The sequence below is a fragment of the Microcaecilia unicolor genome, chromosome 3 (genome assembly GCF_901765095.1).
Source record: "Microcaecilia unicolor chromosome 3, aMicUni1.1, whole genome shotgun sequence".
Taxonomy (NCBI): Eukaryota; Metazoa; Chordata; class Amphibia; order Gymnophiona; family Siphonopidae; genus Microcaecilia; species Microcaecilia unicolor.
In genome coordinates this window covers 458,691-473,787 of record NC_044033.1, presented here as the reverse complement: position 1 = coordinate 473,787, position 15,097 = coordinate 458,691, and the positions used below count along the sequence as shown (strand labels likewise).

The 15,097-nt window shown below is 42.2% G+C and overlaps 1 protein-coding gene across 1 annotated transcript in view; it reads right to left on the bottom strand.

The window, feature by feature from the left end:
- Positions 1-15,097, bottom strand: part of GNMT (glycine N-methyltransferase) — a 73,148-nt gene that overhangs the window by 36,713 nt on the left and 21,338 nt on the right. The window contains exon 4 of the mRNA XM_030195681.1: positions 12,637-12,779. Coding sequence (XP_030051541.1) covers positions 12,637-12,779 — 143 coding nt within the window. The remainder of the gene's footprint in view (positions 1-12,636; positions 12,780-15,097) is intronic.

Below are 15,097 nucleotides of genomic sequence, written 5' to 3'. Positions count from 1 at the left end.
AATTCTCTTTATTAGTTTCAATGGTTCCAGTCTCCCTGCTACTTCTGGAGTCCATCTGGCGACAAGGTCCTCAAATGTCCTTTCTCTAGCCTCCCTTTGTATTGCCCTATGCAACCCTGATATTGAAAGTTCCCCTTCTTGAAATGTGTCAAAGAACCCCCGTAATTTTAGTCCCAAAGACGGGATCAAGGCCCCTCCCTCTATAGTCCTTATGTAATGTCTTAATTGCAAATATGCCATCAAATCTTTATGCTCTACTTTTCCCGTTTCCAATAAAGCACCCCACTTATATAATTTTCCTTCCTCATCTATCACATGTTGTACTAAAGTGAGGCCTCTTACTGCCCATCTAGCAAAGCTACTATTGTCATTTCCCGGTATGAAATTAACATTTCCCCTTATCGGGAGTTGATCTGATACATCTGCTCGGCCCCCCAACAACATTGTCAAAAATTTCCATGTCTCTCTCATTGCTCTAAGTAATCTACTCTGTCGTAGTCTATTTGGCAAGGATACTTGTGGGCAGTGCAATAATGAGTTAAAGTGCCATGGGGAGTAGTATGCCGCCTCAAATTTCCTGGGCGTGTACTTTTCTTCTCCCAGGATCCAATCCCCTAGGTGTCGAAGTAGGCATGCATAATTATATAGGGATAGATCTGGAATGCCTATTCCACCATATTTCCACGCTCCTACCAAATATTTAAATTGCATGCGTGGTTTTTTCCCCGCCCAGCAGAACCGCGAGATCAACCTCTGAAATTTCTTCAAATCTTTCCTCAGTATTTTAAAGGGTAACAGTTGTATAATGTATAACCATTTCGGAAATAGCACCATGTTGAACAACTGAACTCTGCCATGTAATGAAATAGGTAGTTTTTGCCAAGATGTCAAAGTCCTTCTGCAATGCTCCAATAGGGCATCTATATTTATTCTATATAAATTCCAAGTGCACCTCGATAGTTGAATTCCCAGATATCTAAACGAGTTGTATTCCCACTTTACTGGAAAAGATCCTAACCAGCTCGCTTTCATGGCATGCTCCGTGGGCATTGCAATGGATTTTTCTAGGTTCAATGTAAACCCCGAGTATTCGCCATATTCCTTGAAACACTCCATCAGCGCCGGAAAGGACACTCGGGGGTCCACCAGATGCACTAACAAGTCATCTGCGAATGTAGAGACCTTAAACATCTGTTTCCCTATCTCCACCCCTCTAATTTCTACATTGTTCATAATTTCTCTAATCAGGGGATCCATTGTTAATATAAAAAGCATAGGCGATAGGGGACATCCCTGTCTAGTCCCCCGATGTATGTTAAATTCAGGTGATAGCATTCCATTCACCTGAATCCTAGCTCTAGGAGATCTGTATAGCACTCTCAGGGCGTCTAAGAAGAATCCTGAAAAGCCATATCTCTTAAGTATTGTAAACATAAATTTCCAATGTACACGGTCAAACGCTTTTTCAGCGTCAAAGCTGACCAACAAAGATGGCTTTTTCGTTACTTCTACATGTTCCATGGACAGCATTATTTGCCTCATATTATGCGCTACCGTGCGTCCCGCCACAAATCCCACTTGCTGTTCTAGAACCAGTTTAGGCAGCACTCTGGCCATTCTATTGGCCAGAATCTTCGCATATAATTTCATTTCGACATTTAACAGCGAGATTGGTCTATATGATGATGGTTTTTTTGGATCTCTCTCTGATTTCAGTAGCAATACTATCTGGGCCACTTGAAGTGATTGCGGTGCAGTACCATCTATCACAAATTGCTTAAAGTATGCTTTATATGTAAATGCTGGGAAACTCCAAAACCCGTGTAATTCAAATTCTATAAACAAAAAATGGTTTGGAAAACTCAAAATCAAAATAAAAATAGGTGTGTCACCCCTCTCAACTTTTAAATCCCTAATCAGGATCTATAATTACATATAACAAAAGAACCTCAAACCACCTCATGGACACCCATCGCTAATTTAGCTAGGTTTGCCATTCAAAAGAGGAGTAAAGTACTATCACTGGTTCAAGTGGGGAGAAGTGGAGGAAAAAAGCCAACCGAAAAAACTCAAATTTATTTGAGAAAACCGGATGGTCTAAAAACTCCTCACCCCTCCACTATCAAAAAAAGTTGAGATGGGTATACCTCCCCTATTAAATACACCCCCACTGATTATCCTTCACAGCCACCTGGACTTTTGCAGCTACCTAGACTTTCACTCCCTGCCTGCTATTGTATTTCAAACCTGCAACGGTTTCTCATAACTGAAAAATCCAGTCTCACAACATTGAACTCGTTCTCTTGTTCTCTGGTTGATTCAAACAGTTCAAAAGTCACTTATCTGATTGCTGATAGCGCAGGACTCCATGGGAACGTTAAATCCAAACTGATGATAATACTTTACTCCTCTTTTGAATGGCAAACCTAGCTAAATTAGCGATGGGTGTCCATGAGGTGGTTTGAGGTTCTTTTGTTATATGTAATTATAGATCCTGATTAGGGATTTAAAAGTTGAGAGGGGTGACACACCTATTGTTATTTTGATTTTGAGTTTTCCAAACCATTTTTTGTTTATAGAATTTAAAGTATGCTTGCAATGTCTGCATAATCAGGGGAGAGAGCAACTTATAGAATTCTGCTCTAAAACCGTCTGGCCCTGGTGCCTTGTATAATGCACTTTGTTTAACAGCCAGTTCTACTTCTTCTATTGTAATATCTTCATTCAGTTTGCTTATTTCCCTCTCTCCCAACTCTGGCAGAGTTAAATTATCCAAATACATATTTCCATCCATGGGTTCCTCATGGGTCCTACCATACAAGTGTTGATAATATCTACTGAATACTTCAGCTATTTCTTTATCAGTTCTCACCAATTCCCCGGTTGTTTTTTCTATGTGGGTAATGATCCTTGATCCTCCTGCCTGCCTTATCAACCTTGACATGAGCTTGCCTGCCTTATTACTATGTAAAAACAGTTGATATTGATAGTATTTGACGGATTTCATTGTCCTTTCATGGAGAAGCTCATTCAAGCTAGTCTGTAGTGTCAGTAATAGAGTGCGATTCACGGGAGTGGGATATCTCCCATATTGAATTCTAGCAGCTCTCACCCGTTTCTCTAAACGTATAATTTCCTTATCTCGCATCTTCTTTTGGAAAGAACAGTATGCTATTGTCTCCCCTCTCAATACCGCTTTTGCTGCTTCCCAATATAATATTGGTTGTTGTTTATATTCTTCATTATAAAATTGATATTCTTCCCATTTTTTAAAAATATGTTCTCTATAATGAGGATCTCTATATAGTTGTAACGGGAAACGCCATATGTATTGCTTATCTTTAGTCTCTCCAAATTCTAATGTATACCATACAAATGCATGGTCCGATATGCTATATGGCCCAATACCTGCCTCCCCTACTCGTGAAAACATCTCTCTAGATATCAACCAATAGTCTATTCTAGACTGTGTGCCATGTGCTCTAGATAAGTGTGTGTAGTCCCGGTCAGTTGGGTGCAAGATCCTCCATACATCTATTAATTCTAATCTAGTGCAGAACAATGCAATATCTTTATCTAAATTATTACTAGCCTTCAGGGGTTCCCTGGATTTATCCTGAGTGGAATCATGTACCATGTTGAAATCTCCTCCCATTATCAGTGGCACCTCCCCTAGACTAGTGATCTTACCAATTAGTCCTCGCACCCATTTTTGGTTGTATGTATTGGGCCCATATATATTACAAAGCAACACGGGCATTTTATTAAGTAATACCTGTAATATCAAATATCTGCCTTGTGGATCTTTCCACGTCTGTTGTATTACTACATCTACACCCTTCCGTATCAATATCAGTAATCCCGCCTTTTTTCCTATTGCTGACACCTCCGCTATCTGACCCACCCACCAACCTCCAAATTTGAGATGTTCCGCCGTTGTTAAGTGCGTCTCTTGCAAAAATGCGATATCTGCCCCATGTCTATTCAAATCCCTCATTATTTTTTTCCTTTTAATTGGTGAGGACACTCCACTAATATTCCAGGAAATAAACTTTAACAGCTTCATGTTACCTCATCCCTTGTGAGTTTGTCTCCATTCCATAATATTATGGTTGGTCTAGGGCTGTCCCAGCCATCAGCCCCCGACCCCTTCTTCCTCCATCATTTCCTTCTCTCCTCCCCCCCACCACAACAAAAAACACAAAACATTACCACATACAGCACATTAGTACAGAAAACCCTATGACTTTCTTCTCCCCCCTCCCCCCCCTCCCCCCTCCACCTCTGCCATTATCTGGTAAAGCATATTCATTTTGTATCCTCCCTCTTACTCCCTTCCCTTGAATCCCCCTTGTTTCCTTCCCCTCCCTCCCACATCTATCCATTAACTATAATGGACAAGGCCCATGTGAGTGATCTCTCAGCCCCTCCCCCCCCTCCCCCCCCACCTTATTTATCTAATCCCAGTCTGCCCAGCAAAAGCAAAGCATGATTCATCTGTGAATACTTTTTATCCAGGTTTCTATTCATATATTAATATTTTCATAACCATGCCATTTCGAAAGATGCGTATCTATCAGGTAAAAACCTCCCATCCTTATTCCTTATCCTTTCCAGGTATCACAAGTATATCACATTTCTGTCTTTTAACACAAGGGAATGCCTCCAACGCACCCAGCCCCCCAGAGTCCCACAGATTTCTATGGAACCCCGGAAGGCCAGCCGCCCCAAAAGCACCCTCAATCGCGTCCCTTCTATTTAGTTTTGTGGCTTCTTTCTCCATGTTGGGCCTCTTACCACCATTTTCATAACATTCCGTGCACACTTCTATCTTTATGCATGTCTATGTGAGTTTCCAATGAGTATACACAAAATCTGTTTTGTAGCTTTTTGTAATCCTTCATATTCCGCTCTACAAGGGTATTTATTCTTCCATATTCTTTGTTCTTATTCCAAACTTTCATGCACACCATCTATTTTTCCTCCAGACTAGTACATCATCATTGTCTTATTTTATTTCCTTTTCCAGCATCCCCGGTTCTCAATTCAGAGTTCCATCTAGTATTTCCCAGTTTCAATTAGATGCATTATGGCGACTTGTGCTGGCATCATTCTCTGACAGTCCCTGAAGAAATATTTTTGCAGATTCTGGGGTGTCATGGAATTGTGCCTTACCCTCCTGGAACACTTTCAGTCGGGCAGGATACATTAACGCAAATTGAATATGGCGTTTGTGTAGCTCTGTGCATACCGGCGCATATGCTTTCCGCATACTTGACACTCTTGTTGAAAAGTCTTGAAAACACAGCACAGTTTTATTTTCATACTTCAGAGGCCCCTTTGTTCTAATAGCCCTCAAGATGTCCACCTTGTGAGCATAGTTTAGGATTTTACAGATGACCACTCTGGGTCTGTCCTCTGGTGCCCTACGAGGCCCCAGTCTGTGTGCTCTTTCAATTCGAAGGGGCCCCCCATTCTGTGATAGCCTTAAAGTATTTGTCAGCCATTCCTCCAAGAACTTACCCAGATCAGCTTCTGGGAGAGATTCGGGTAAACCCACAAGTCTCAGATTTCCCCTTCGGGATCGATTTTCCATGTCATCTGCCTTATCTTCTAAGTCTCGCACTTTATTTTGCAGCTTCTCCGTCAACGTCTCCAGCTGTTTCATTTTATCTTCTAGGTCGGAGACTCGCTGCGTGCATGCCGTAAACTCTCCTTTGAGCGCCTCTACATTGCCGTCTACATTATCAAGCTTGGCGGATAAAGTTTGCAATTTTTTGTCTAATGTGACATCTATGGCCTGGGTGACCTCTGCCACGATCTCGGCCACCCACGCGGAGCTGACCGAATTCGGGCCTTCGCTACTACTCGCCGCCATCTTGGATCCGCTTTTAGCTAGCTTTTCTTTGTCTCTACGAGTCGCAAGTGCGGTTATCGGCGCTGATCCGATCTCCTTCCAGGCACACCAGGTGTTCTTCTAACGTTCTCTCCGCTTTTCATGCGCGGGGCATCCGTTTTTTATCTTTATATTAGGTAGAATTGGCGGTCGGGACCGGGAGCCTCACCCACCGACGTCTGCCTCTTTAGCACGACATCACGTGACCTCCACTCAATATTTTATATACCTCTATCATGTCTCCCCTCAGACGTCTCTTCTCCAAGCTGAAAAGCCCTAGCCTCCTTAGTCTTTCTTCATAGGGAAGTCATCCCATCCCCGCTATCATTTTAGTCGCCCTTCGCTGCACCTTTTCCAATTCCACTATATCTTTCTTGAGATGCGGCAACCAGAATTGAACACAATACTCAAGGTGCGGTCGCACCATGGAGCGATATAACAGCATTATAACATCCTCACACCTGTTTTCCATACCTTTCCTAATAATACCCAACATTCTATTCGCTTTCCAAGCCGCAGCAGCACACTGAGCAGAAGGTTTCAGTGTATTATCGACAACGACACCCAGATCCCTTTCTTGATCCGTAACTCCTAACGGGGTTTAAAAAAGATTTGGACGGCTTCCTAAAGGAAAAGTCCATAGACAATTACTAGTCTCAAATACACTGAAAATTCTTGGAATCACCATTGATCGAAATCTCACACTCGATAACTACGTGAAGAATACAACTAAGAAGATGTTCCACTCCATGCGGAAACTTAAGAGAGTAAAACCTTTGTTCCCAAGATCCATCTTTCGCAACCTGATACAGTCAATGGTATTAAGCCACCTGGACTACTGCAACGCACTCTACGCTGGCTGTAAAGAACAGAACGTCAAGAAACTTCAAACAGCCCAGAATACCACAGCCAGACTCATATTTGGAGAAACAAAATATGAAAGTGCAAAACCCTTAAGAAAGAAACTACACTGGCTCCCACTTAAAGAACGGACCACATTCAAGATCTGCACGATTGTTCATAAAATCATCTACGGAGATGCCCCGACTTACATGCTAGACCTCGTTGACCTACTTCCCAGAAATGCTAAAAGATCTGCCCGCACATTTCTTAATCTACACTTCCCCAGCTGCAAAGGCCTAAAATACAGTCTAACACATGCTACCAGCTTTTCCTACATGAGCACGCAGCTGTGGAATGCATTACCAATACATTTGAAAACAATTAATGAAATCACCAACTTTCGCAAATCTCTGAAAACCTCTCTCTTCAACAAGGCCTACCACGAGAATCCATAGCTCAACTATAATACTTCACCACTCCTCCCTTACTCTGAATGACGCCTTTCTATAATTCTCTGTCATCCTTGATCTCTTGTATTACCAACTGTATCTTTTACCTGGAATGGCGATGCCATAACAGGTCTTTGTAAGCCACATTGAGCCTGCAAATTGGTGGGAAAATGTGGGATACAAGTGCAATACATAAATAAATGAAATGGACTTAGGGAAAATCTACTGCTTATTTCTGTGATAAGCAGCATAAAATGTTTTGTACTTTTGGGGGGATCTTGCCAGGTATTTGTGACCTGGATTGGCCACTGTTGGAAACAGGATGCTGGGCTTGATGGACCTTTGGTCTTTCCCAGTATGGCAATACTTATAAATCTAAATCCCTCATCTCTGCACCATCATCTCAACCACACATTAAGACTTCAGAGCTCTGCCTGCTTCTTCGGTCCTGTGCTTGGAACAGTGATCATTTCTAAAAATGTTACCCTGGAGGATTTAGACTTCAGCTTTCTATCTAAGAGCTTAAATTTGTCTTCCAGAACCTTCCATATTTTTCTATGTCATTTGTATCTAAAACAGCTAGCTCCTCCCCACCACGATCTAAAATCCTATCCAGGTGATGCGCCAGGTCTGCCATCTTTGCACCAGGCAGGCAAGAGACCAGGTGATCCTTACGTCCACCAGCCACCAAGCTATCTACTTACCTAATGATCGACTCACCAACTACTACTGTCCTTAACCCTTCCCGCCTGGACAGAAGTTCTAGGAGACATATCCTCTGTGCAAGAAGACAGTGCATTCCCTGGTGGACAGGTCCTAGCTACAAGAGTACTTCCTCCTTCACCAGGGTGATGCTCTCCTCCTAGGAGACCTCCCTCTTCCAAGGCAACACAGGAGCTACCAGAATAGAGGTGGGACTTCTCTACAACATCCTTTGAAGTCTACTACTCTAGCCTCAAGACAACGGTAAAAGAGAAACAGAAATGCATTGTCTCCTGTTCTCTACAAAATCAGAATAGATGTACATTTCCCAAAGTGGGCATGTCCCAATCTTAAAAAAATATTAAATAGTATTTTTCTTTTCTACCTTTGTAGATTGGGCATTTTATTTTTCTGATTGGGCAGGTCTCAATTTCATTTCCACGTTCCTTGTGTCAGTCTATTATTTTCTAGGTTTGCCTTTCCCTTTCTTCTCTCCTCTTGTTTTCCTTTTCTTTATCTGTCTGCCACTGATTTCTTTTTGTGCTTTTTTTTCCACTTTCTCTGCGTTTTTATACACCCATTTGATTTTACCCTGATTCTTTTTTCACCATATTCATTGTCTCCTTTTCACCTACCTATCAGCTTTTCCCATATCCCTCTCATCCCCTCTCCAGCAATCCCCTTGCCCCCTCAAGCCTTCTTCTCCAGTCTCTTATCCCTCAATCTTTCACCCACTCCCTAGTCCCCCCCCCCATTCCCATTCCATATGTGGCCATTTGAGGTCCCATAAGTGGAGGAATTCCTTGCATTTTTGTGCGTTGATAGAGTTGGGGTCGTCTAGGTGAAGGTTAATGTCTCCTACTATTAGTATGTTGGAGGTGGTTGCGCAAGTGTCTGAGATGAAGTCCATGAATTTAGTCTGGGCTTCGTTCCAATTACCTGGTGGTCTATAAAACAAGACGTAGTTCACGTGGTCACGTAATGACAGAGGCACCAATGATGTCCAGATGGAAAAGGGAAGGTGGCAGGAGTGCCAGTTCTCCAGACCTGGTGGAGCAAAGTGTCCTGGAGGGATTGTATGGGATGATCAGATGGATGTAATCAGGAGCTGATTAGTGACGCCCCTTGAAGACCAGCTTGAGCATTTTGAAATTGATGCATGCTGAAACGGGTTTCATGTATCCACCACCGTTTCTGTGAAACGATACTTCCTGACATTATTCCCGAGTCTGCCCCCCTTCAACCTCCATTCATGTCCTCTAGTTCTACTGCCTTCCCATCACCGGAAAAGGTTTGTTTGCAGATTAATATTTCAAATATTTGAACATCTGTACCATGTCACCCCTCCAAGGTATACATGTTCAGGTCAGCAAGTCTCTCCTCGTTCGGTTTCCAGCGCAAATCCCATACCATTTTTATAGCATTTCTTTGCACCGTTTCCAGTCTTTTTACATCTTTAGCAAGATACAGCCTCCAGAACTGAACACAATACTTAAGTGGGGCCTCACTAACGACTTGTAGAGGGGCATCAAAACCTCATTTTTTTCTGCTGGTTATACCCCTCTCTATGCAGCCTAACATCCTTCTGGCCAAGGCCGTCTCCTTGTCACATTGTTTCTTTGCCTTCAGATCCTCAGACACCAACACCCCAAAGTCTCTCTCCTGAGACAAGCTTACTAATCTCTCCCCTCCTGGTCGGTATGTCTCTTTTGGGTTTCTGCACCCAAAAGAGGTGAGGTGAATTGCTTGTTTATTCTTTCCAAAAATACAAGGACTAGGGGGCATGCAATGAAGCTACTAAGTAGTAAATTTAAACAAACTGGAGAAAATATTTATTCACTAAACGTGTAATTAAACTCTGTGATTCATTGCCAGAGAACATAGTAAAAGCAGTTAGCTTAGCAGGGTTTAAACAAAGGTTTGGATAGTTTCCTAAAAGAAAAGTCCATAAGTATTATTCAGATGGACTTGAGAAAATCCACTGTTTATTTCTAAGATAAACAGCGTAACATCTGTTTTACTGTTCTGGGATCTTGCCAGGTTCTTGTGACCTGGATTAGACACTGTTGGAAACAGGATACTGGGCTTCATGGACCTTCGGTCTGTCCCCTTATGGCCATGCTTGTGTTCTTATGTGTTTGAAGAAAGGGAGTGATGTGATCAAAAGGCTTCAAATTATGAAAAAGATGGACTGCAGTAGACTGTACAAGCTGAAGATGTTTTATGGGGTAAAGTGACAAACCTGAGTACAGGGAGTTGCAGTAGTAAAATTGTGGTTTCAGAAGGCTGACTAGTGAGCAAATAGCAAAGGATGGAAGAATGGATCTGAGAACAAAGAAGGAAGAATGTAGAACCAAGTCAATCTGTGGTTTGAAGGTGAGTTGGTGGTCAAAGATCACTGCTATTGCCTCTCTTTCACCACATTTCTATCCTCACTTAACCCCTTCAGAGACCCATCCCATTCCTTTCATGTCCCACCACAGTACCCGCACATTTTACCTCCTATCCTGTCTCCAGTCTTCCAAGTCATTCATACTGTTTCTGCCTTTCCCCACAGTTCATCCACTTTCTCTTACCCCCTCCCCCATTTCACACCCTCACTCATTCTTCCAACCCCTCAATATATCCCCCTACTCAGACCTACAAATTACAATGTCCCTACTGTCTCCTCAAAATTCCATCTCCATCTCTCCCATCCATAATTCCCTCCCCCAACACTCTCCTACTCAGTCACCAAGTTCCACTCACCTTCTGCTCTGTTCCCCAAGTCCTATCCATCTTCTTATGTGAAGAGGGATCACATCCACTGTTCTCCAATCCCACGGAACCTCACCCGTCTCCAAGGATTTATTAAACAAATCTTTGAGGACCCACCAGAACCTCTCTGAGCTCCCTCAATATCCTGGGGGTGGATCCCGTCCGGTCCCACGGCTTTGTCCACCTTTAGATTTTCAAGTTGTTCATACACACTCTCTTCCGTGAACGGTGCTATATCCACTCCATTCTCATATGTACTTTTGCCAGTCAATCGCAGTCCTTGACTGGCAAAAGTACATATTGTTAGTAATATGTTATTTATCTTTAAAGCGGAGCATGGTACCGGAAGATTGGCAGGTAGCCCATGTAACGCCGATATTTAAAAACGGTTCCAGAGGGGATCCGAGAAATTATAGACCAGGCAAAATGGTAGACGTCAGTGCCAGGCAAAATGGTACAGACTATTATAAAGAATAAAATTACAAAGCATATTCAAAGGCATGGATTAATGAGACAAAGTCAACATGGATTTAGTGAAGGGAAATCTTGCCTCACCAATCTATTACACTTCTTTGAAGAGGTGAACAAACATGTGGATAAAGGCGAGCCGGCTGATTGTATCTGGATTTTCAAAAGGCATTTGACAAAGTACCTCATGAAAGACTCCAGAAGAAATTGGAGAGACATGGGATAGCAGGTAGTGTCCTATTGTGGATTACAAACTGGTTAAGGATAGAAAACAGGGTAGGGTTAAATGGTCAGTATTTTCAATGGAGGAGGGTAGATAGAGGGGTTCCCCAGGGGTCTGTGCTGGGACCGCTGCTTTTTAACCTATTTATAAATGATCTAGAGATGGGAATAACTAGTGAGGTTATTAAATTTGCTGACGACACAAAGTTATTCAAAGTTGTTAAATCACGAGAGGATTGTGAAAAATTACAAGACGAGCTTATAAGACTGGGAGACTGGGCGTCTAAATGGCAGATGGCGTTTAATGTGAGCAAGTGCAAAGTGATGCATGTGAGAAAGAGGAACCCGAAATATAGCCACGTAATGCAAGGTTCCATGTTAGGAGTCACCGACCAAGAAAGGAACGGCAGCGGCGTTGTTGATGATGATACGTTGAAACCCTCTGCTCAGTGTGCTGCGGCAGCTAAGAAAGCAAATAGAATGTTAGGTATTATAAGGAATGGAAAACAAAAGTGAGGATGTTATAATGCCATTGTATTGGTCCATGGTGCGACCACACCTCGAATATTGTGTTCAATTCTGGTCACCGCATCTCAAAAAAGACATAGTGGAATTAGAAAGGGTACAGAGAATGTCTATTTTCTTATATATTTCCACCATTCATGATATATTGTAAGCCACATTGAGCCTGCAAAGAGGTGGGAAAATGTGGGATACAAATGCAACAAATAAATAAATAAAGGGGATGGGACCACTTCCCTATGAGGAAAGGCTGAAGCGGCTAGGGCTCTTCAGGTTGGAGAAAAGACAGCTAAGGGGAGATATGATAGAGGTCTATAAAATAATGAGTGGAGTGGAACGGGTAGACATGAATCGTTTGTTTACTCTTTTCAAAAATACTAGGACTAGGGGGCACGCAATGAAGCTACAAAGTAGTAAATTTAATACAAATTGGAGAACATTTTTCTTCACTCAACATGTAATTAAACTCTGGAATTTGTTGCTAGAGAATGTTATAAAGGCAGTTAGCGGGATTCAAAAAAGGTTTGGACAGCTTCGTAAAGGAAAAGTCCGTAGACCATTATTAAATTGACGGGGAACATCCACTGCTTATTTCTTGGATAAGCAGCATAAAATGTATTGACCTTTTTTGGGATCTTGTCAGGTATTTGTGACCTGGATTGGCTACTGTTGGAAACAAGATGCTGGGCTTGATGGACCTTTGGTATGTCCCAGTGTGGCAATACTTATGTACTTATGTAAGTTATTCTGCATTGTAAGGCTGAAACCATTATTTACCTTATAGTAAATGTTTTTGCCTTGAGGAGCACAGCCCGATGCCAAAATGTAATCATAATTCCGATGGTCGATCACCAAGATCCCACCAGGTTTCACCATGCTGGCAATATTCTTCAGTGCCAACTTGTGATCACTCTGGTCACCTGGAAGAAAAGGATGGATGATAGCAGTACTGTAGGCTTTGCACCAGTCATTCCCCATATAACTAGCAGACTTTAACCCATATGAAGAAGAGACCTTCCCAGAGGCATTTTTAGGAGGGGAAAAAAGATTGAAAAGAGAATGCAGTTTAAAACCTTCCAGCAAAAGTAGATGTGAGTGTCCCTGTGTATTTTCTATCAATAGCCATTTTAAAACAGTGTCTTTTCATAGTTTCCCTTTCAACATTAAAAGACATCAGATCTGGATGATCTGAATAAGGTTGTGTAGCAGCGCTGTCTCTGGACTCTCACAGGAACATTCCACCTTACCAAGATTACTACATTCAGCCAGTTACTCAGTCAAGGACTTATCCTCTCAGATTCTGTCAGTAGGAAAACATGGATTTTCCTTCATCCCCGCCCATACTTTTGATCCTTTTGCCATTCATGTAAGTCTTTCTACAATAAGAACGTGTAACAATATAGCAAATACCAGGCTGGGTCAGCCCATTGTTTGTTGAGCTCAGTATCCTGTCTGATGGTGATTAGTCCAGATCACTTGCAGGTATCCATCAGATCCCAAAGGAAAAGTCCAATCCATGTTACTTATCCCAGGTAGTAGAAGATGGAGACACCTAAAGTTATCCATCTGGTTGGGAGGCGGGGTTGGTGGTTGGGAGGCGGGGATAGTGCTGGCCAGACTTATACGGTCTGTGCCAGAGCTGGTGGTTGGGAGGCGGGGATAGGGCTGGCCAGACTTATACGGTCTGTGCACTGAAGAGGACAGTACAAATAAAAAAGTAGCACATATGAATTTATCTTCTTGGGCAGACTGGATGGACCGTGCAGGTCTTTTTCTGCCGTCATCTACTATGTTACTATGAATAACGTCTAATGGACCTATTCTCTAGAAACTTATCCAATCCTTTATAGGTGCATTTCTCAGAAATAACATCTTATGGGAGGTGTCTCTGCATGTTCATCCATGTAAATCTGTTTGTATACCTGCCAACAAATAGAGGGTAGGGGCTTCACTCCACCGCAAAAGAGCAGAACAGGGCACTGGCAAACAGTGAATATCATAGAGGAGGCAGTGGAGCTACTAAGGAGCCAGTGAAAGTCTCTGGTCCACAGAGCGGCTATTAATGAACCAAGGTACAAATTACATCATAGTGATATGGTGGATCAAATTGGTGGAGGGGTACCATTGTATGTTAAGGAGCGCCTTGAATCGAATAAACTAAAAAGTTTGCAGGACGCAAAACACATCTTGGAATCCCTACAGATTGAAATTCCATGTGTAAAGGGGAAAAGGATAGTGATAGGAGGCTACTACTGTCCACCTGGAAAGGATGAAAAGACTGATGTAGAAATGTTATTAGAAATAAGGGAGGCTAACAAACTGGGCTGCACAATAATAATGGGTGATTTTAATTACCCCGATATTGACTGGGTAAATGTAACATCTGGACATGCTAGGGAGGTAAAATTCCTTGACGAAATCAAGGACTGCTTTATGGAGCAGCTGGTACAGGAGCCGACAACAGAAGGAAAAATTCTAGACCTAGTCCTTAGTGGAGCACATGATCTGGTGTGGGAGGTAATGGTGATGGGGCCACTTGATAACAGTGATCATAATATGATCAGGTATAATATTAGCTTTGGAGTAAATATAAACAGGAAATCCAAAACGTAAGAATTTAACTTTCAAAAAGGAGACTATGATAAAATGAGAAGATGAGTGAAAAAACAAACAAACAGAGGAGCGGCTGCGAGGGTCAAAAATTTACATCAGACGTGGATGCTGTGAAAAAATAAATACTATCCTGGAAGCCCAGGTCAGATATATTCCACGTTTTAAAAATGGAGGACGGAAGACCAAACGACAGCCGGCATGGTTAAAAAGTGAGGTGAAGGAAGCTATTAGAGCTAAAAGAAAATCCTTCAGAAAATGGAAGAAGGAACCGACTGAAAATAATAAGAAACAGCATAAGGAATGTCAAGTCAAATGCAAAGCTCTAATAAGGAAAGCAAAGAGAGATTTGGGAAAAATAGATTGTGTTTGAAACAAAAATACATAGTAAAATTTTTTTAGGTATATTAGAAGTAATAAGCCAGCAAAAGAATCAATGGGACCGCTAGATGACCAAGGGATAAAAGGGATACTCAGGGAAGATAAAGCCATAGCAGAGAGATTAGATGAATTCTTGCTTCGGTCTTCACCAAGGAAGATTTGGGAGAGATATCGGTGCCAGAAATGGTATTCAAAGCCAACAAGTCCAATCTCTGTAAACCTGGAAGATGTAATTGGGCAATCTGAC